General features: G+C 43.6%; 1 protein-coding gene across 1 annotated transcript in view; it reads left to right on the forward strand.

Moving 5' to 3' along the window:
* The window catches only part of Hmga2 (high mobility group AT-hook 2), a 108945-nt gene that overhangs the window by 83253 nt on the left and 2996 nt on the right, over positions 1-22696 (forward strand). Inside the window, exon 4 of the mRNA XM_059245789.1 lies at positions 21071-21103. Coding sequence (XP_059101772.1) covers positions 21071-21103 — 33 coding nt within the window. The remainder of the gene's footprint in view (positions 1-21070; positions 21104-22696) is intronic.

The raw sequence follows: 22696 nt of genomic DNA on the forward strand, positions 1-22696 counted from the left end.
CATAGAACTTCAAGGAAGCAAGAGTGGATTTTCTGGTTACCTAGGAGGAGGCTGAGGAGTAAGAGGAGGTGATTCCTGAGCAGAGTTTTCAAAGCACATGAAATAAAACAGAAGAAATCTAAGACTTTTTAAAAATGTTATTTCAAAAAGTAAGCCAGTCATTCTCAGCCATTTGTGTAAATCTGGTTGTTTTCTTTACTCTGCAAGCTAAAATCATCATTAAAATGGTGAGGATTAAGACGCTTCTGACCCCAATGTGACAGTGTATTCTTGTAATCTCAGTACTCCGGAGGTGAACGGCAGGAAGGTCAGAGGCCCAAGATTTCATCCTCTTCTGCTCCAAAGAGAATTCAAGGCCAGCCTGGGCTCGAGACTCTGTCTTAAAAAAGAAAAACAAAACCAAAAACAAACAAACAAACAAAAAAACCCAGTATTCCATTGGTAACACTAAACCACGTGCCATAGAATGATGTTAATGGTAACTCATCTGTATAAATAAACGAGAAAAGACAGTGCCAACTCATTAGGGGGTTTTCAGATCTGTAGTTTTTCTGTGGCTGAGTCAGCACTGTCCTACTCCATACACTGGCCACGGTTCACAGAGAACACAACAGACTTTGGGCAACCAGTGTTCAGCGTTTAAAGATGGAGCCTGAGGACCCCGGGATTTAGTCATTCATCGGTTTTCTCAGGCCGGAAGTTAAAGCTCCTGAATGCTGGTGCTGGAGAGAAAAATCATTCTATTTGTGACTCAACACATTTCCTGTAGCCACATCCCCACAGAGCTCGGGCTGTTACTAACTTGAGCTTTGTATAGTAACTCTCTTCAGGAGACAAAAGTTGTGTTTAAACTTCCTTTGTGAAAGTTGCTCTTACTTGAGAGATGAGTCCTGGCCGGTGCAGAAAGGGAGTTGACCTGCAGAGTGGATATGCACAGGAAACCTGTGCCTCTAGGCAGTAATAAGATTTTAGAAGAACCCTCTACACTTGAGAAAAATATTTCCTGGATTCCCAAATTTAGAGGCTGTAAATTTGGGGATACGCCAAGTCTTCGAAAATATCAAGGGCATACTAAAAAATACTAGAAGACTCATGAGGAAAAGAGGTGGGGTGAGCAGGGGAAAATGGAAAGGCATTGCTTCCAATGTGTATTTTAGATCTCGCTCTTCTAAGCACGGCTTTGGGAAGTGGATTCCCAGGAGGCCTCCTCAGTCTCCCCTATTGGAGGCTGAGGGGAAACTGTGCATCTCTGCTGACTGGCAGACTCCAAAGAAAGGCAGTTTGCTCCTCAAGCTGACACAATTGGTAAACTTGGGCCCGGCAAGGGAAAGAGAAGAAAAACAAAAACGCCACCTAAGGCCATTCATAAAGAGAGATCCTAAGACTCCATGCGGCATCTTCTCCCTACCACCTTCTCCTGTTCACCTCCATTTAGACTCCCGTTTCTCCCACACAGTGCTACTTCCAAGCTTCCCTGTCAGACAGATAGATGATATCTAGGTAGGTAAGTAGGTAGATAGGTAGACAGATAAGTAGGCAGATGAGAGAGACAGACAGACAGGTAGATAGAGATAGACAGATAGATAGATGATAGATAGATAGATAGATAGATAGATAGATAGATAGATAGATGATAGACAGATAGATAGATATATGATAAATGTGATACTTGTCTTCTAAGTTTAGTTCTTTCAACACAATAATCTTCAATTTAATTTATTTTCATACATAATTCCATTCTTTACAGCTGAATCAAATTCTAGGTTCTTCAATACCCACCCCCCCACACACACAATATTCCTACACACAAGAGGAAAGAGAGAGAGAGAGAGAGAGAGAGAGAGAGACCCATTCAACTGTTGATGTCATCTCGGCTGGTTACATGTCCTGTTCATTGTGAATCATGCCGCAGAAGACAGGGAAGCATCCACGCGTGTGCTGACTAGGCGTCCTGTGGGTGTTTTCCCAGCAGTGGTCTGTCGGATCTTACAGTCGTTCTGTTTTCAGTTTTGTGGGCAGCCACCATTTTTATTTCCACTGTGGCTGCATCACACACTCAGAAGTGAGTTTCAAATTCAGGTTAAAAAAAAAAAAATCAATTTTCGACTTCTTCACCTTTCTTTACCTAATTTCATTGTTCTTCATTCTGTGTTTGAAGAGAGCCCCAAACTTCTTCAGTGTGGTAGTTTATGGGGTGTCAATTGGGTCTAAGGACAGGCAATCAAATTTTGTAGCCCTAGGACTATAATTACCAGTTAGATGTCCTTTTAGTTGCCTTACCTACCACAACACCATGCTGATGGGTGTGTGTATGCACACACACACACACACACAGAGAGAGAGAGAGAGAGAGAGAGAGAGAGAGAGAGAGAGAGAGAGAGAGAGAGAGAGAGACTCCTGAGTCCATTCAGAAGGTAATTTGAAGTTTGGCAGAGGATATTTTCTTTGGATTAGAAGGTTGTGCTATATGGCTCAGGGATATGGCTCCCTCTGCCTCCACATTCTTCCGGACTTTATTCTTGCATAGATTTTTCACCCCCTGTAAGTTTCTCAACTTTTTTTTTCTTTTCCTTTCCTCTTTTCCAACTTTCTCAGGTCTGTGGGCACACGTCTCTCCCCCACTCCATGCCTCTCCTACCATCTTGTCATGTTTCTAGAGTGGCCCTGGCAATAAACGTATCAGAGAAGAGAGAAACCAGATGTTTTGAGGTAAAATCTTAACAGAATAAAGAAAGAATGCCATTTATCTTCAGCCTGCATCCAGACCCTCCTTAAAAGTTTCTGCCCACTGTCTTTTATTAAACCCTGGTCTTCCTCAACTGTCAAATTCCAAGGTGAATTTTAAAAAATACGTTGTAGAAATTTTTAATTTTTTAAATTAGTTACACTGCCACTCCGAGGTATACATTTTAGCAGTTTTGGATGGATATAAATGTGCCACATTTAAGTGATAAGCCTTGGCCACTTTGCCTTAGAATCTAACTACCACCAAGTTATGCCTTGTGCTCACCCGTGATACAGATGTGTCCCAAAGTTGAGAAACATTCGTGTCCAAATCACCATTGCAACTGCATCTGTTCCAATCAGGGTGCACTTAGCCCTGAGCAGGAGGAAATGCCCTACTGGTTTATGAAATATACTGAAGAAAACACACACCCGACCCCCAGGACATTTCATTCCCAAGTCCTTGGATGAGTAACCTGGCCCGCATCTCACCTGCATGGCTGAAATTGAAAAGAGGCCTTTTGGACACCAGAGTTCCCATTCTGTGCCCACCCCTGTCTTTATCCATCTTCTGGATGCCCGGCTTGAGGTCACCTCGCTCTGAGAACACTGTCGTTATCTGCCTTTTGCGTCTGAGTCTGAGCTGACTCGTGCTTCAAACACAGTAGGCACTTCGGTAATTGCTCCCTGAACTGAGATTAACCCTGTGAGTCACAGTTCTTCACTCTTCATTAGGGAGTGAAAGTGAAATTAAATGCAAATCATTATAAAGCGCTCAGGCAAAAGCCGTGACACACAATCCTTAATGTCGCAAGGATCTCACAGACCTTTGCAGGGGGAGCTGCGGACCTTGGGCATTTCCAGCTCTGTGCACCACCGGGAGGTGGATGTGTGTGTCCCCACACAGGTTCTTACAGGGCAGAAGGAAGGAAGTTGTGAAAGGGGAGAAAATAGAGCTATTGACTGAAGACCCAGAAGGCTATTTTCAGAAAGACTGCTTCTGTTGTATTGGGGAAGGCTTCCTCGGAGAAGGGGGGATGTTATGCATCCTCTTTCCATTAAGTCTATTTTGGGAAGACATACAGGGGATAATATATTACCAGCTCCCAGGCATCTCTGAGCAACAAACACAGCCTCTCTCATTTACCCGCACACTGTTCTCAGGAATACAACATCTTCACCAAATCACAGTCAACATCTCCCCCAAATCACAGTGTTTACTAAGGAAGCGCTGTTTTTTTTTTTTCCAAGTGTTAATTTTCCCCCTAAAAGCCATAAATGAGAGAGACCAAGAGCTCTGTCTGCAGCCCCCACATTCAGTCCGTCTCCACAGGGGCAAAGTCTAGCAATTGTTTTCAGAGCGGCATGGGGTTCCTACTCCTGGGGGTTGAAGATTTATCGGCTTTTGGCAACTCCTCCAGTTACTGTGGACAAGAAGTTTACTTCTCAATAGCTTTACAAATTATGTGTTTAACTTCGCAGAATCAATTCCTGGGAGGTAGGGAGAGGAGTGGAGAGCTGGGTGCTGGAGCCAAGGTCACACGTGAGATTTAAAGGGATAGTACTCATTCCTCCTCTGCACTACAGTGTGAAAAGTTGTGTTGTTTTGGCCTGTTTCCCAGCTGCACACTGTTTTGTACGTTCTGTGTGAGCATCGACTTAAACGTTAAAAGATAGCGACTGAGATGTTTAGTAATAAAAAGTTGTTTAATCATTAAACGGCCACCATTTTCTCTTGCCCTTTATACCTGCCTTCAATCAGCTTGGATGCTGGTTTACAGTCTTATTAACTACCAAGATCACAAAGGAAGGGTAAGCGGGGGATCCCCAGCCACAGCGGGGGGCGGGAGGGGGGACCCTGAAACAACCCCGTTGTCATCCAGCCAGACTCCCTCCAGCCAATTCCCTGACACTGGCTTGGAGGGAGCCATGGCATATGGAAAAAAATGCACCCTGCAATGCCCAAGGCTGTCTCTAGAAAAGAAATAAAGGTCTTCTTGTCTCTAGCCCTTGGCATGGTCACGCTGGTCATTGTTAACCGTGATAATCTCATTGCTGCTTGAGTGCAATGTGAGGTGTATCATGGCAGTGCCTAGGTGGCCCTCACCAGTGCTCCTTTCAGTAAAGCCGGAAGGGTGCTTTGTGGCTTGCTTTCAGCACTTTTCAAGTTTTACCACTAGTTTTAAAAGTTTTAGTGCTAATTTTCAAAGGATAACACTATCGCAGGTTTGGAACCAGCCTTTGGTTGGAACCTAGCCTGATTGGTACAAATGGCTTCTTTCCCTCCTCATTTCAAGATGGTTATCATGGACCATACTTAGAAGAACTGTATTTGATTCCCTTTGTGGTGGTGGTGTGTGTGTGGGGAGAGGGGAGACAATTTCCCAAAATGTAGTCCCGTGAGCTGCCATGAGAGACCAAGCCAGGCCTGTGAAAGGAATCACAGTCATATATGGAGATGGGGGCAGGGGTGTGAAGGGGGTGCAGGGGGGGTGTTCCTTAAACAGCTTGTGTATCTTTTGACTCCTTCTGCCTCTGCCTGTGTTCAGTTCTGCTGCCCAGTGTGTAAAGGACACTGAAAAACAAACAAACATCAAAACAGCCCTTTGAAATGGCCGGGTTAGAGATAAAATTGGTAATTAAAGAGCAAAAAGCTGTATTTTGCAGAATTTGAAAGAGATCTCCGTTGGCACGGGAGAAGTGAAACCCAGAGAATTTAAGAGATTTTTGCCTAATGCCTCAGAGCGACTCAGAAGCAGAAAATGAGTGAGAAGCTGGAATCATGACCAATAGTTCCCTGTGATGTGGACTTTGCACAGCTGTCTCAGCCAGATTAGCGCCAATGTCTCCTGATTTCACCACTTAGAATATAAGGCTCACTGGATGCCACTCACTCATTCATTCATTTCATTCATACATTCTCCTCTCTCTCTCTCTCTTTCTCTCTCTCTCTCTCTCTCTCTCTCTCTCTCTCTCTCTCTCTCTCTCTCTCTCTCTCTCTCCCTCCCTCCTAGACAGGTCATGCTCACAGACGTTCTGACCTTCAAGCTAAACAACCCAGCTCCTTCTCATTTACTTTAAGCTTTTTTCATTTTCTCAGTTTTTGAAAAGTTTTAACTTGGTCTGTGTGCAGCAAACTTGCAGAGTCGAAAACAAAACACAGGGAATTGTCCCACTCTTTGTATAGTCTTGGATACCGAGGGGACAGGGCTACGCCTTTCTGCCCTTGGAGCCATCTCCAACGTAAATACTAGGAGTGGGGGACTGTGAGCCCCTTCTGACAAGAATGTCTCTGCCTCACATCTCCATCTTCTCTGTGCCTGTGTGGCTGCCCCCACCACCCGGGCTTTAGAAAGCAGTGATTCATGTTAACTTTTTCTGCAGCCCACACTGACTACACATTTGAAGATGAAAGGAAGATACTGCTAATTATTTTTGATTTAAAAGAATATTTCAAGCAGTGCATTTCGATCATTTCCTTTTCCTTCTCCCAACTCCTCCCAGATCCTGGAAAGATGTTCCTAACTTTAAATACTCACCTTGGTTTGAATTTAAAAAAAAAAAATCAAATTCAATTTCATCGTTCTAAAAGAATGTGTGTATTTAAGTAGCAATCTACACAGGGAAATAAAATAAATCTTCTAGGTATTTCAAATAATGTCCATCAAGGACTTTGAGGAGTACTCATTTCTGGTCAATTTTAGACTACATTCAGCGGAGAGCAGACTTCCAGGCGACTGTGCAATCCAGTCACTGAACAGTTGGTTAAACTGGTCTATTGCCCTTGCCCAAATCAATCAATGATCCATTAGATGAAGTTTTTTAAAGTGTCAAGACATAGCATTGCACGTAAGTGTAAGGTGTTTGGCAGGAGCCAGCAGGTTGTTGTGTGATGATAAGTAAAGACCACAGGCAGAAGGAAATCACAGCAGATAGATAGGGAGAGAAGCTTCAGAGAAGCTGAGCTGGCAGAGACTATTTTCAGAGTACAATGTTTTATGAGCCCTGATGTGGTTGAATGCTTCTAAGAAAAGATGCCCGCGAGAGCGCCTTTGTTCTTGAATGTGTATCCTATGTCTCCACCAAAGGCTCCTTTCCTGTGGCTGGCCGGTAGGAAGTAATCTATCTTCAGCCTTGTTTGGTTTGTAAATAAAACTGCGAAAGGGGGTCTAGTGAACTGTAGACAGGCATTCTCCACGGCGAGCTCCTCCTCACTTTTGGAGGCAAGTCAAAGGCCATGGCCAAGACCACCACCTCAATCCTTCCGGGACTGTTTACAAAAGACTGAGAAAGGTGCCCATACCTGCCCTTCTGCAGGGCTGGCTCGCTTCCAGCACTAATGGGAGCAGAGGACAGAGCTTGGGGGAGCCGGTGCTTTTCATATATGCTCTCTGCCTTCCCCCGCTGAGAGTGCAGTCTGTGTGACATTCAACTAGAAAGGGGACCCTTGGCTGCCTCTCTTTCTGCCTGCTCCTTTGCAGCTATTGGGACTCTGCCTTGGACTAACAAAGTAGACTGTCATTTCCTCCCTTCAGCTAATGAAAAGTGGAAATGCAAATTTCCTGTGCAAGCCCTAAGTATCAGGTGGTATTTCCTTAATATATTGTTTTTGACCTTTGGGGAAAAAAATCCGTATTATAAACTGGCTTTGGAAAATGAAAACACTATCAAAGCTCTATATTTAAAGTAATCAATATCTCAATTTAAAAAAAAAAATTAAACTGCGGTCCTGTACTGGGAAATGACATAAATCTTATATATTACCTTTAATTTTGTAACGTGGGAAAGACAAGGAAGACCATATTGAACAAGGGAGTTCTCTAACTCTTTAAGACTCTGAAAAAGAAGAAAAAGGCCTATTTTTAGGTTTTACCCTAGGGCTTTGCTATTAACTGGATGTTTTGACACATTTCTCATACAAAGAGTTAAGCACGAGGCTATTCGGACGGCAGATCCGAGCTGCACTGAAGGTAAAGACGTGTGTATTTTTTCTCTCCTTGCTCAGCAGCACTAAATTTCAAGCTTGCCTTTTGTTCAGCATCAAAGAAAGGTTGTTTTATAGCCACTGGGTTTTCTTTTTTTAAACCCACGTGTTTCATGAAAGGGGGCTCGAGCCATGGGTTCTTCTAGTTACTCTTTGTAAAGTGACTTTTCTGCCCATGGTCCTTCTGCACGCCATTGCTCTGGATAGGAAAACATAATTTTCTTCTTTTTTCTCGTCCTTTGAAGAAAAAAAAAATTTAAGAGGTTTAAATACCATTCACATTTTGGAATTTCCCTCCCTAAACTGCCATCTCACAACTATATAAAGCAATCCAAGGTTGAAAGAGTTTCACCCCCATAAAAATCTTTTATATGATTATAACTCCCCTGTTTACCAAGGGCTACAAGAATGGAGCCCAGGAGCTAACTGAGTTTATAGCTCTGTGTATATGAAGGTACGTGTATGTGGGCGGAGAGGTGTACATAAATACCCATGTGTACAAAGGCTCACAGCATTTTTAGCATACAAATTGCCAATTAAACATCTACGTTTTTCTTCCCCGCTGAAAAATTCTGAATGCGGGACCTATTAGTTGATAGGAAAGACCGGCACAATCAGTGGAGGGCTGAAATATTTAACAAATCCGAGACCCTGAAGTTTATCTGACTATCTGACCCTTGGATCAACTAATTAAATTTGCATAGTTTAATTAAGCTCCCTCTTTAATTGTCTTGTGGTATGACATACACGTTTGGTTTTGGGATTTAGGTTCTCTAGCAAAAGGAACTGCCTAAGGCCTATGAAGCAGAACAGCCTTAACTGTGGTCAAGAAATGGAGAGAGAGAGAGAGGATGCTGGTGCTCGCTCAGCAACTCTATCTCTCTCTCTCTCATTCAGTCAAGGATCCTATCCCATTGGATGGTATGTCCTACCTCCGGGGTGCTTCTTCTCTCCTCAATGAAATGTCTCTGGGAACACCTTCATAGACACACCTAGAAGTATGTTTCCATGGTGATTCCAAACCCGGTCCAGCTGACACTACAGCTCCACCATCACACTGCCACACCTCCCCTTCTTTTCTGACATCCATTTTTCAGCAGCATTGTCCTTCCCGGGATGATTTGTAGGTCTCTGTCAACCGCTCAGATTCCTCACACACGGTTTACGCTTATCTCTGCGTTCACTGCGCCCCTCCCAAGAGAAGACAGTCCTCACACCTCTTCAAACAGAGCCACCTAGAGAGAATGTGGCCTGAGCGTTTTAATTCTGAGTTAGATGGGGTGTCCATTGGGAGATCGACTGCTCCACCCAGCTGAACAAGTGAGACCCTACAGAGCTTCTCAACGGCGGTGACTTATGGGGCATTCTTAAATTACAGAGAGTCTGGTGCACACGTCGGGTGACAGTGTCCTGCGCCCATTTCCTCTGCGTTACGGTAATGACCATATTGTTTAATAACGTTAGCGTCTCTTTATACTTTGATGTTTTTTGCATCTCGTTTACGGCACCGCTGGAATCCATACCCCTGGATGGTTCCTTTTACTCCCCAGCCCTCTGGCCTGTTTGCATTCCTGTGTTTTACTGTCTAATATGTTGTGGCTGCAACTGGAGAATGCAAGACTTGCCTTCGTAAGAGCCTCGACCCCTGTGTTTTTACCCAAGCCATGCTTCATCGTGCCTCCGTTTCTCAGTGCTGCCGCAGCGTGCACAGCGGCTCGCTGAGCGGCGAGCATAACTCGGGAGCTTTATGGCGCTGTGTGGCCTTCCTCCTACCGTGGGAGGTTTTCGAGTTGAAAGTGATCTGCGTATAGGTCGATGGACCGGGAATGTATAAATCCCTACCTTACAGCCTGGCAGTGACCGCCTTGACTTCCTTGCGTCCTCTCTGTTGACTCTGAACTAGCCAAGTGTCTCCACAGGATCCAGGGGACAGACTCAGCCACTCTGTGACCACGAAGTGGGCCCTTCTCTGAAGGGCTTGAGGGGATTGCAGAGGAGAAGGAGGCAGGAGCGGTTCCCCCTTCCAGGAATCCCAGCAGAAAGGGACATAGCCTGGTCAGAAGAGGGTGTTTGTTGGGTGCCCTGGGACTGGAGTTACAGGCATTTGTGAACTGCTGCCCAGGGTGGGTACTGGGAACCGAACCCGGGCCTTCTGCAGGAGCAGTAAGCGCTCTTAATGGCTGACTCATCTCTCCAACCACAAATTTAATAAAAGTTTTTTTTTTCCCCCTAAAGAAACCCTCCACCTCACTTTTCCAGAACTCCAGAGCTTTGCAGGTAGGAGCACAGGGAAGACTGAAAGCCAGGCCTTGCAGGTGGCAGCCATGATGCAGTGTCGTATTAGAGCAGTACCGTGAAGGAGCTTCACGGAATTCTGGTCCACGCCTCATCTGTCACTTCCATGTTCTAACATCCCCTCCAAGATCAGAGGTACATGCACATATCTGGTAGCAAGCCCAGACACACCAAAGCATGCATTATTTAGAGCCAAAGACTCGAATACCACGGCATCTGCCGAGAGCTGAGCATCTCATTTCAATAGACAACCTGTTTATATGGTCGGGATCCTCCCTGCTGAACTGCAAGGCAGTCAGAAGAGCAGCGTAAAACAAAGAGAGCAGTGATTGTGGGCTCGGGGGCCCTGCCCACCCTGGGGTTCTGCTCCTCTGTGTAACTGAGCAGAACTCCAGTTGACTCCCAATTAAAAGCCCATTAGACACTTAACTCGGACTCCTGAGGGTGGGGCCGGAGCTCATGCGATTTAATGGCTGCCCATCATCTCCAGAATTCCCTTCGGACACGACCAATGAGTTGCAGCCGGGTTTTAGTCAGCATGGCACATCCATGCACTGGCTGTCGGGAAAGGCTTCACTCTTCAGACCACGATGAAGTGAACTCAGAGCTGAGTTTCCAGAGGAAGGGTCCAGACCGGCCAACAAAGCTCTCTGTCCTAATAACGATAAAGCTGAAACTGTACATTGTATGGAGAGAGCTGTTCTACCTCATCAGATGCTGCCCACAATGGAAGGATGGAGCAACCAGCAAGGAAATCAGCCTGTGCTCGGATTTCAGAGCCGGGAAAGGGGTCCTTTCAGCCACCAAACTGGTTGTCTCTGTTTCTTGTCATTCTTTGGTGACACAAAGTGACCTTTCTCAGGGCTCAGGGGTGCCTTGACTTTCTGGAACCCACCCCATTACCTTACAGGGGAATCTGCTCAGCATGAAGGAGGAGCTTTTTCTACCTTTGGCTCAGTGGTTCTCAGCCCCAGGGGTCAAACGACCCTTCCACAGGGGTCACCTAAGACCATCAGAAAACACAGATGTTACGTTACAATTCATAAAAGTAGCAAAATTGCGGTTATGACGTAGCAATGAAAATAATGTTATGGTTGGGGGTCAGCACAACATGAAGAGCTGTATTAAAGGGTCACAGCGTTAGGAAGGTTGGGAACCTCTGTTTGGCTGGAAATTTCACCCCTAGAGCATCACGACTCTCACGCATGTGATCCTGAGGGAGAGAGACTGAGAAAAAAAACTGTAAGATGACGGGGTGGAATTCCGGCCAGGCTCTGAATGACTCTTGACCCACAGAATTTACCACCGTGGAAGGTGCATCACCAATAAGCTTGTTACGTTAGTTAAACTATATCTTCCTAGTCAGTTGGAGGTGAGGTTTCCTCAGTCCTTTTCTGAGGTTTGAGGCTCATTAAGAATCCATTATCTAGGTTCTTATACATTGGTGTAGTTCTCATTGGCCCTTTTCACATGTGCTGGTTTATATGAAGTATAAGAAGATAAAATCATCTCTAATACATGTGTTAACTTTCTATTACTACAACAAAATACCTGAGAGAATCGAATGAAAAGGAGGAAAGTCTCATTTTATCTCATAGTTCTGGACATTTCAGGTCACAGAGGTCTGGCCCTTTTGCTTTGGAGAAGAGGAAGATTTCTTCCAGGCAATGAGAGGATTTAGAAATTACTTGGAAAGCTCTATTGAAAGTATATTCAACATATTAGACAAAAAGTGTGTCAGGGGCTGGATCAAGTGGGTGGACAGAATCTGGGAAGACTCTCATTGAAATTCCGCACTGGATTGTCCCCAGTTGTGAACTCAGCTTTCTCTGAACTTGGGCATGAAATGGTCATTGTTGGGATCTTTGACTGGTAATTACACCTTAATATAAATATGCATAAGTATTATGTGTAAGCAAACTTGAAATGGGGTGTTTTACATAACTCCTCCTGTGTAGCAATGCAATGAACCATGGGTAAAAATTAAATGTCACTGGTGGTCACATTCCAAAGGAATGTGCACATTCCCAAAGGCATCAGCCAGTGAGTGCAGAGACCATGCCAGACAAGGGATTAAAGGCAAGAAATGTACCAATTGCTTTAATAGAAAGCTGTGGAGGGGAAATGAGAAAAGCCTGATGCTGTAGAGCTCCTATGGGGACTTATATGACATCTGTACAGAAGGCAAGCATCTTCAATTGCCCTCACATTTTGGTTCCAAACAATAATACACAGCATGAGATTATAAACTCCACAGTTGTAGAAACTACGTCTTGTATTTCCTATGCTGTCTGCGCCACAGAAGGTATAGCTAACATTTGCACGATAATCAAAATCTGAGAGCAAGTAATGAAAACAAAACAAGGAAAGAATTCACTAGCATTCATCACAGGTGCCTTTGCACTCACAGCCTTACCTGAATTTTTTAGGGTTCGAAGGGAGTCGGAGATAAATGAAAGGATGAAGACTGGTATGTAGATAATGAGAGGGTCATGTTTGATGAGGTGGAATTTCTACTTTCAACCGAAATCTAATGAGAAACAAGATGCTATTTGATCTGCGAAACACTTGAATCTTTAGTTGGTTGTCTCTGATTTTTGAGACCAGGGACTGTAACCTGTGCAGATTAGCCTCAAGCCCATGATCTTTCCGCTTCATTCAACCTCCCTAATTTTGAGATTGCAAGTGTGGACGACCATGCCTGGTTCGACATCTTGGATTTACAGCAACGAAAACCTCTTCTTTTCTGAGCCATACTGTTACTATAAAAATAGTTTTCTAATGCTGATTTGTTCTTAAAATACATTGGAGACGTTCTTTCTAACCCTGCTCTTTTTTTAAAAAAAAAAATGTTATTTTTAAAATATGATTTTCTCATTTGGTCTTTTTTCTTCATGAAATCATAGTCTTAGAAATATTTTAATTATATATTCTTTAAACAACACTGTTTCAAACAATAGTTACCAAAACACTGATTTTCCATTTTTGAAAAATTAAAAGCAAGGGGTAAGTTTAATGATTACCCAAAAGATCTACCTCTCTGGTACCATGTTATATGGAGATCGAAAGATGTGGACCAGATACCCTGGGCTGGAGTTGGGACTTCCCTATGGCTGACCTTGTAAGTTTTTGAAGGCCATCCCGCCTTCATGTGTGATGCTGAATGGCAGTACTTCAGATGGCCATCGTGAGAAATAACGTTGGGCGATACGAACTAAATCACTTGATTAAACACATTTTGTACTATCCCATCTGGACAGTGGAAATATGACATTAAGCCACATCCTCATCTCACCCGAGTTATAATTAATGTTGGTTTATGCTTGGTGATATGTTCATGAAGCAATGCTCAGAAATACATTTCTGGAACGTGCCAGCCATTCTAAACAAAGCTTCTTGGTTAGAAGATGACAAACTGCCTATCCAAGAAGCCAAATTGAGCTCGATAGTTCCGGGGTTGACTTGATGTTCCTCTTAGGTTTGGAATTGAATAAGTCGGGAAGCCAGCCAAATAGCTTTTCTTTAAAAAAAAAAAAAAAGGAATGGAGACATTGTAATTCAGAGTCTAAGGAAAGGGTCATGAAATGCAGAGAAAACTTTTGAGGGAAGATCCAAGAGGAAGACATCCTTGGGAAAAGTCGGGATGCTGGGGCCACTCTGGAAGTGTGAGAATGTGGAAGAGGAAGAACTCACTTCCGCAACTGTTAAAAATGTTTCAGGATATAAGCTAATTCGTTCGGGAATAGCTAACATTTCTCAGATTGAATATTAAGCTTCCTCCAAGGAAAATAACTCTGCAGCTGAAGTTAGTCGCACATCAGTGCCAAGAAAACAGTGCTAAATTCGGGCTCTCGGAGAGATATGAGTCAGTTAAGTATCACAGGGCTCCCAGCCCATAAACCATCCCTTTGTAGTTCTTGAGAACATGGGGGATTAACAGTAAATTTATCCTTTAGGAAAGGAAATGCCTAAAATCGTGATTCAGCTTTTAAAATTCAGTTTCTGTGACTAAATGTTATAGTTTCTAGGAAATACTTAGGGAGCCAAATGAAACTATAAAGCCATTTCAGAACTGGGTGTGGTGGCGTGGTACACACCCATTATGACAGTATTTGAAGTGAAGTCAGAGGATCAAGAATTCAAAACCGGCCTCCGCTACACCTGGGCTACCTACGACCCCATCTCCAAAACCTAAATAAATAAATAAAAACTTCACATTTCAATATGGCCTGAAACAATGTTTTTAGGTCCACTGAAAGAAGTATTAATTCTAAATTTTTTATGAAAGTAAAATGTAGTGAACATGACCTCATTATTTCCTCTCATAATTACACATGGGAAAGTATGCAGGGTACAATACACATTATACAGAATATTATATGTGTATATATATCATATATATATATATCATATATATGATAATGCAAGTCCAAATCCAGCTTAACGTAACTTCTTTCTGGATAATTACAATAGGCATCTTAAGCCGATTTTCTAATTTGTCACCAACAAGTTGGAATATTGACAGCAAATTTGTACATTAATGATTTTTCTCCTCAAACAGTATTTGATTTCACTTCCATTACCTTATAGATGTTTTCATTCATCACACACGGCCCCTGGGTCTTTCCGCCCCTTGAACTCAGGTTGCTGAAGTTTAGGCTTTGGCTCCAGCATCTGTCTCGAGTCTGTGCGGAGCAAACCCCCAGCATACTGTTTCAGACCTTTATGCACTGTCCTTTGAGAGTTGTAAGGATGCGCGTCTCCGCTCAGAGGAACCTGTGGCCATGGAACCTTCCGGGCACCTCTTTCTTCTTTCTGTTGTTTGTGGCATTGAGGAGCATGTCTTCCCACACGGAAGAATGTCCTGTAGGAAAAGGAAATAACGAGTTGACAATTGTACTGTGTTCTCCACCGTGTACCTCCTCACTTCCTTCCCTCCTGTGTCTCTGAGCAATTTGGCCTGTTTCTTATTTACGTGTTTCTTGTCGGACACACAGCTTGAGAAACACTGATTTCTGTTGGATGCGCCAGGGGAGAAGTTCAAGGTCAAGATGGCAGGATGGATGCAGGGACCAATCAGGACTCAGGACACCGATTTTTTAAAGGGTTCCTTGTTGATCGGTCCCTTCATCCTGAAGATATATTTAAGACACCGGAAAGAAGGCAAAACCTCCTAAGTTATCATCCCTTAAATCTTGTCCTAAGACAGCTGCCATTGGTATAGTAGTAACAGAACTCAGACTGTCCATTTTGGCACCAAGTAGATCTCATCTGCTAAGCTGTCTTACCAGTCCTCCATCTTACTGTCTGAGACCGGGACTTTCAGTGAACCTGGAGCTCACTTATTTGGCCAGGCTGGCTAGCCAGCAAGTTCCAGGGAATCATACAGCTCTGCCTCACATACAGGCTAATGCTGATCAGCACCAAGGCAGATTTGGACCACAGACTGTATTCTCAAGAGCGCTAGGGAACTCCCTCTAAAACACATAGGTAGAATGGCGGACTGTTTCCTGCCTACGTGTCCCTTTGCACAGTCATAAAAGCAAAAAATACAGCCTGAACTTTAAGAATAGAAAAGCTAGTCAGGTGTGGTGGTGTGTGCCTTTAATCTCAACACTTGAGAGACAGAAGCAGGCAGATCTCTGACTTCAAGACCAGCCTGGTCTACATAGCAAGTTCCAGGACAGCCAAAGGTATATAGTGAGACCCTGTGTCCAAGAAATCAATCAATCAATCAATGGACTATTTTACTGCATTGCTGCGTAGATCTCAGAATCCCCAAAATATGTGTTTCTTTTTCTTTTCATGTACGTTCTACAGTGTCATGGGATTCTGACTCCTAAGCTGTTTGCGTGGACTTCAACAGTTATTAATTTGCTTGAGTGTAATGCTTTGGGTTAAGGTTGGACTAGCCGTGGATGAGCTAACCTGTAGAGCAGTAGACTGAAGGTTGTGTGGTTAGAGAGGCCCCTCTCTAGGATACGTCCCATCGGGAAAGTTTTTGGGATCTCACGGTTTCACTTTAATATTATATTAACACAAAGCATTTCTTCTTCTAAGTCTCTTGATGGTGCTGCTGGTGGGGACGGGGATGCTTTGTTCTGGGAGAAAGTTTTCTGAATTGAATTTTGGAAATTTAACTAAGAGTCTAGGGAGATGGCTAGTGAGTCACGTGGTGGATACATATGTATGAGGGCCAGACTTTGGGTCTGTGGCATTCACAGGAAGAGCCAGGTGTATCAGCTCACAGCTCTCGCAGCTCACTCCAGTGCTGGGGAGGCAGAGGCAGATGGATCCCTGGAACTTGCTGGCCAGCCAGCCTCGACAAATAAGTGAGCTCCAGGTTCACTGAAAGTCCCAGTCTCCAACAGCAAGATGGAGGACTGGCAAGACAGCTTAGCGGATGAGGGCTACTTGGTGCCAAGATGGATGGTCTGAGTTCCATGGGACCCACAGGGCAGAAGAGAGCTGACTCCCACAAGTTGTCCTCTGCCCCGGCGTATATGGGACGGCACCCGTACGTGTGTGTGTGTGAACAGAGACATACAATAAATAAGTGTAAAAATAATTAAGGTAGTGAACAACTGAGTTAGACACCTTAATATTGACATCTAGACTCTACGTGCACCCACACACACATGTGCACACTTAGGTGAGCACATACATCCCAGGAACACATACAAGAAGTTTAAATAAGAAGGTGTTCACGAAAGCACTGTGACAAGTGTCTTATCTCTCACGGTGAATTCTAATTCTCCACGCATGGCCAGACTGCACACCAACCCTCTGCCGTATAAGCCTGCTGGGTGCACACGCTCACCAGCAACAGAACCATTGGAATTGCCATTTACGTGAACAATTTGAAAGGTGCTGCTGTCTCTTCAGTGGAATCCATGCCTTTAAAACATCTCCCAGAGAGAAGGAGAAGACCAGGCGACGTGAGGGCCCCTTCTTGACTACTGGCATCAGTACCTAAGAAGAGCTGACCTAGCAGGGCTTGGCCCAGCAGTGACTGCCAGAGAGTAGGGGGTGGAGGTGAGGTGGGGAGCTCCTGAGAGATACACAGAGGAAAGTCAACCTCTTCCTCCACCCCAGGTAGCTCAGGAAGCCCAGCCCTTTCTTCTGGGCTGGCTCTAGACTGAACTGCTTTGTATTGTTGGAAGTGAATGTGTCTCCGCATGAGATCAAGGGAATTAATAAACTCAGATTGTTTCAGTCTCAGGAATAAACTAGAGGACATTAACGCTCCCATGCCTTAGTTTTCTGGTGAGAAAGTGAAAACATTAAGGTACGTGCCTTCCCAGGCACGTGGGGGCAGGTGTTAAAAATATAAAGGATTTTCACCTTTCTGCGGGATATGCATGTGTAAAATATTAGGCGTTTTTTTTTTCTTTTTAAGATTTATGAAAACATAATGTTGGCTGCGCTAGAGATTGATAAGCAGAGTTATCACTCGATCTTTACGAAGATGCAGCGGCCAAGTGTGTTTGATGCCAAGAACTGTAAGAATCCTGCTTCCCCGTCTCAACACTTAGTTCTGAGCTAAGAGATGCCTCAGGCGAGATAAGAGGCTTACAGTTTGTTGTGCAGGAAGCTTCCTGGCTGGCAGTTTGCTTCCTTTCTGTTTTTATGAATGGCAGTAGTATTATTATGATTTGGTCTGCGTTTTTAGACCAAAGCCATTCATAAAAAAAAATAAAAACAAAACAAACAACAACAACAAAAACTTTTTGGGCACAGTCTGGAGCCATCGGGTGCCAGAGGCTGGGAAAACATCCTAGCAGCCTTAACCACAACCAGCACTGAAAGCATTCAAGGGTCTGTTTGTTTGGTGGCCTGAGAAGGATGAAGTGGAGCTGCGAGAAGTTCTGTGACATGAACTAGGCCGGGAGCCAAGGCTGGCAGAGGTTCAGACACTGTCTTTCCCCTCACTGAAGTGTCAGGACCTAATTCATGGAAAATTGGGTGAGCTGGCAGCCCTTTCAGAGAGTTTCATTGAGACGCACTGTGCGGGACTCGCATGAATGGAGCTCCCCAGCCAGAGAAAGGAGGGGGCTGACGAGCAGTAGGAGCCAGACAGCCTGCAGGAATGTGTGTGGATTTGAAACGGTTTGGGAGTTAAAGTGTACAGGTGTAAGTGGCAGGGGAAAAGAGAAAAAAGCAAGGCGGTTTCTTCTTAAAAGTGACCTTTCGGAAATGAATACTCTCTCAGCACACACTTTGGAATCCTAAGAGGCATGAAGCCGTGTGATTCCTGGGTTCAAGTCTGCCTGGAAAAAAAAAAATCATTTCAAAACCTGGGCTTTGAAGATGGTGATGTTATCTCTACTGCTGTTCAAAGTCTTTTTTCTACTTCCCCTCACCCCCCGCCAAGTAAAAATATCTTTTCCTCCTTTTTTAAAATGTCTTTAATTTTTTTAAAAAATAATCCATCTGTAAAAAAAATACTCTGCTAACTTTACATAGTATTTTCAATATCCAAGAAAACATCATTCCATTACAGACATTCTATATTCTGAATAAAGGGAGTCTAATTCACCTCTTATGTTTCTGAAGGGCTGTAGCAATTTCATTTCCTTCGCTTGAATCTCTGAATCAAGGTGGCTTAGTTGTATTTGCAAACTTCAGGAATGTGTAAATGAAATTAATAGGGCTTATAATAAGACATAAACATGTTCTCAGGAAGCAATCTATTGAAGGGCTGGGGCTTCCAATACACATTTTGTACCGCTGAAGAGTAACAATCATTTCTGGAACTTCGTTGAAAAATTAATTTAGGCTGTAGGAAGATCTCACTCAGAAGTTTCATTCAGAAGAGAAGAGAGGAGCCCTGTTCTACCAGGACAATGAAATGCACAGGTGGAGATAGGAAAATAAATCTTCATAAGACACCATCACAGAAGTGAATAGACTGAGCTGGGCATGGTGGCATGTGACTTTTAATCCCAGCACTCAGGAGTCAGAGGCAGGTGGATCTCTGTGAGTTTGAGGCCAGCCTAGTCTACAAATCGAGTTCCAGGACAGCCAGGGCTACACAGAGAAACCCTGTCTCAAAAAACAAATGAGCAAACCAAGTGGATGGATCCATAGAACAGGGGACAATGTTCATAACTGTAGATCTGATAAAGGATTATACCCAGAGCACAAAAGAACCTTGGGTCTTGTCTTAGCTAGGGGTTTCTATTGTTGTGATGAGACATCATGGCTAAAAGCAAGTTGGGGAGGAAAGGCTTTATTTGCCATACACTTCCACCTCACAGTCCATCCCTGCAGGAAGTCAGGACAGGAGCTTAAATGGGGCAAGACTCTGGAGGCAGGAGCTGATGCAGAGGCCATGGAGGAGTGCTTACTGGCTTGCTCATTATGGATTGCTCAGCCTGCTTTCTTACAGAATCCAGAGCCACCAGCCCAGGGATAACCCCACCTTATAGGCTTGACTTTAGGGAGACCTCCCCCTGCCCCAAGGTTTCCTCCTCTCAAATGACTGTATCCTGTGTCAAGTTGACATAAAACTAGCCAGCACAGGTCTCAGTGCTGAAAGAAAAATGAATAACATTTTTTTTTTAACGAGCAAAGCAGTAGAATACACAGTTCTTTACAGAAGCTAAGTGGATGACTAGTAAGCACATGAAAAATGTTTCCTGTAATTAGGGAATAGAGAATTTCAATAGGAGCAATGGCATTTAACTTTCCACCCAGTTGGAAGTCTAGAATAAAAATGACAGACAGTAACAAGTGCTGGGACGTATGTGGAAAAATTAGAACTCTCCTTCATCACTGGCGGGTCTGTAAGATAGTGTAACTGCTTTGGAAACCCATCTAGAAGCTGCTCAGTTTAGAGCGGCTGGCAGAGGGTTGGAGAGGCTTGTCATTATCACTCAGCAATACCACTCCTACATTATCCACAGTGAATGAAAGCATAACCATGCTGGAGTGTGTTTATGAGTGCTCATAGGAGCCACTCATAATAGCCAAGAGATGGAGATAGCCGGAATAGACACCAACTCATGAACATCCAGATAGGTAGAATGTGGTTGGTATACATTTGGCGTACAAAGCAATTAACTGTTGATACTATAGTAGCCATTTTCTCAGTTCTGTTACAAAAGACCCAACAAAGGCAACTTAAGGGTAGCCTTGGGCTTGCAGTTGCAGCCCGTGCAGAAGCCTGAGGCAGGTGGTCACTTTACTTTCTCTCTTTGGGAGCGGAGAGATGAGTGTGGCTGATCAACTTCTTCCTCCTTTTCATTCAGCCTGGGACCCAGACAACGGGATGGTGCTGCCCCTTTCAGGGTGGGTCCTCTCTCTTCCGTTAAACATTTCTTGGAAACTCATTTGCAGACACACCCAGGCAGGGGTGTATTCCCATGGTTATTGTCAATGCAATTAAGATTAGCCATCTCAGATATTACTGTATGAATTACCCTCCTCACTTGGAAATTAAATTCATCAATGAGAGGGGGCAGACACGTGAGAAGACCCAAGGCATGATTCTTCCACTATGAAATGTCTGGAACAAGCCAATTAATGTAACAGAGGGTAGGTTGATGGTAAATTCAGCTCAGGAGGTTGCTGAGGGAGGTGGAAAGCCATGGGGAGTGGTCACAATGAGATACAAAGTTTCTTTTATGGACAATGAAAATGTTCTAAAATTAGGTTGTGGCTCTGATCACGCACCTGCTGAATAGAGTAAAGATTCCTCTGAATTAGCCACTCTAAAAGAGTGAATTGGGTGGTTTGTAAGTTTTATCTTGGTAAAGAATTAGAAAAAAATGTTAGGATGTTGGGGTTTTCTCCTCTTCAAGTTTGATGGCATGCAGACTGAAAACTGAGTTATTCTTATAGCAAATTTATTTCAATATGAGTACTAAAGAACGTGTGTTCTTTCCCTCACAAGTGAAGATTATGAATAAACACTCTTTAACGTAGATGAACTTTTTGAATGTTGAATTTTCTCCTTTGCTTTGCAGATCCACACCCACACTTAAAGCGTGAATATTTGGCTTTTTTTCCCTCTGTATGTTTCCTTTTAAAATGTAACATTTCTTTTGTTTCTTTCTTCCTTAGCCACAACAAGTCGTTCAGAAGAAGCCTGCTCAGGTAAGGCATGATCCCTTACAATTTTTTTCTCCCCAAAGAACGCAAGTAAAATATGTACCAAAAAAGGTTTCCATGCCTTCAATTAGCATTTTCTCCTTTTGATGATGTCAGCATCAAAATAGTCTTGAACATTCATTATATCTTCCGAGTCAGGAATATATATAGTCTGAGATTATTTATTAAGAAACCCAAACAGGGCCAGTGAGATGATTCAGCTGGTGAAGGCACTTGCTGCCAAACCTAATGATCTGAGTTCGAACCCCGGAGTCCGCATGTTGGAAGGAGAGAGACAACTGTGGTAATTTTTTTCTCTGACCTCCACTCACACATCATGGTTTCGTGTGTGTGTGTGTGTGTGTGTGTGTGTGTGTGTGTGTGTGTGTGTATATGTGTGTGTGTGCTCATGTGCCTGTGCCTTTGTGTGTGTGTGTGTGTGTGTGTGTGTGTGTGTGTGTAGAAACACAAGTAACACAAGTAACATACAAAAAAAATTGTATCAGGGCTGTAAATAAGAATTTAATTTTATTATGTTTTATCAATTCTTTTTTGTTTGTTTTGTTTTTTGTTTGACACAAGGTCTTTTTACATAGCCCTGGCTGTCCTAGAACTCATTGTGTTGACCAGGCTAGCCTCAAACTCACAGAGATCCACCCGCCTTTTCCTCCCAAGTGCTGGGATGAAAGGCATGAGCCATGGTGCCTGGCTTGTTTTACCAATTCTTTTTCAAAAAAAGATGTATTTTTTTATGATGTCCATAGTATTTGTCCTGCATGTATGCCTGCATGCCAGAAGAGGGCACCAGATCTCATTACAAATGGTTGTGAGCCACCATGTGGTAGCTGGGAATTGAATTTAGGACCTTTGGAAGAGCAGCTAGTGCTCTTAACCGCTGAGCCATCTCTCCAGCCCATTTTATCAATTCTTAAATGCTAAATTTTGTCTTTTCCTCCTGACTGTCCACAATTCTTTGACTTGCCATAGGACTTACTAGTTGTAAATTACTTTTGATTTATGGCTGAAAACAGCAGACCATTGAATTGTTCTGTAGTATTTGATACCCTAAAACACCTACAGTGAGACTGACCAACTGGAAATTATGCCAGAGTGTCACATTCCTGAACTCTCAGGTCTCACTTAAAAATAACTCGGCGCCGGGTGGTGGTGGCGCATGCCTTTAATCCCAGCACTCGGGAGGCAGAGGCAGGTGGATCTCTGTGAGTTCGAGGCCAGCCTGGTCTACAAAGTGAGTTCCAGGAAAGGCGCAAAACTACACAGAGAAACCCTGTCTCGAAAAACCTAAAAAATAAAACAAAACAAAACAAAAAAAACTCGGCAATAGTAAATTAAAGTTATCCTCACTTCTTTCAGTCCATAAGCCTGGAGTTTCTTGTCCAAGCTACAGTGTATACATAGAAGCATGGAATTTGTATTTGTTGAAGAAATATGTCTCAAAGAAAGTATCACTGACATATAAATTAATCATCATTTCCAAGACTGCAAACTAAGAAAATATAAGAATATATTCTGGGATGTAACTCCATGGTGGAGGCTTGCCTAGCATTCATGAGGACCTGTGTTCAGTTCTCAGCACGA

Source organism: Peromyscus eremicus, chromosome 18 (genome assembly GCF_949786415.1).
Source record: "Peromyscus eremicus chromosome 18, PerEre_H2_v1, whole genome shotgun sequence".
Taxonomy (NCBI): Eukaryota; Metazoa; Chordata; class Mammalia; order Rodentia; family Cricetidae; genus Peromyscus; species Peromyscus eremicus.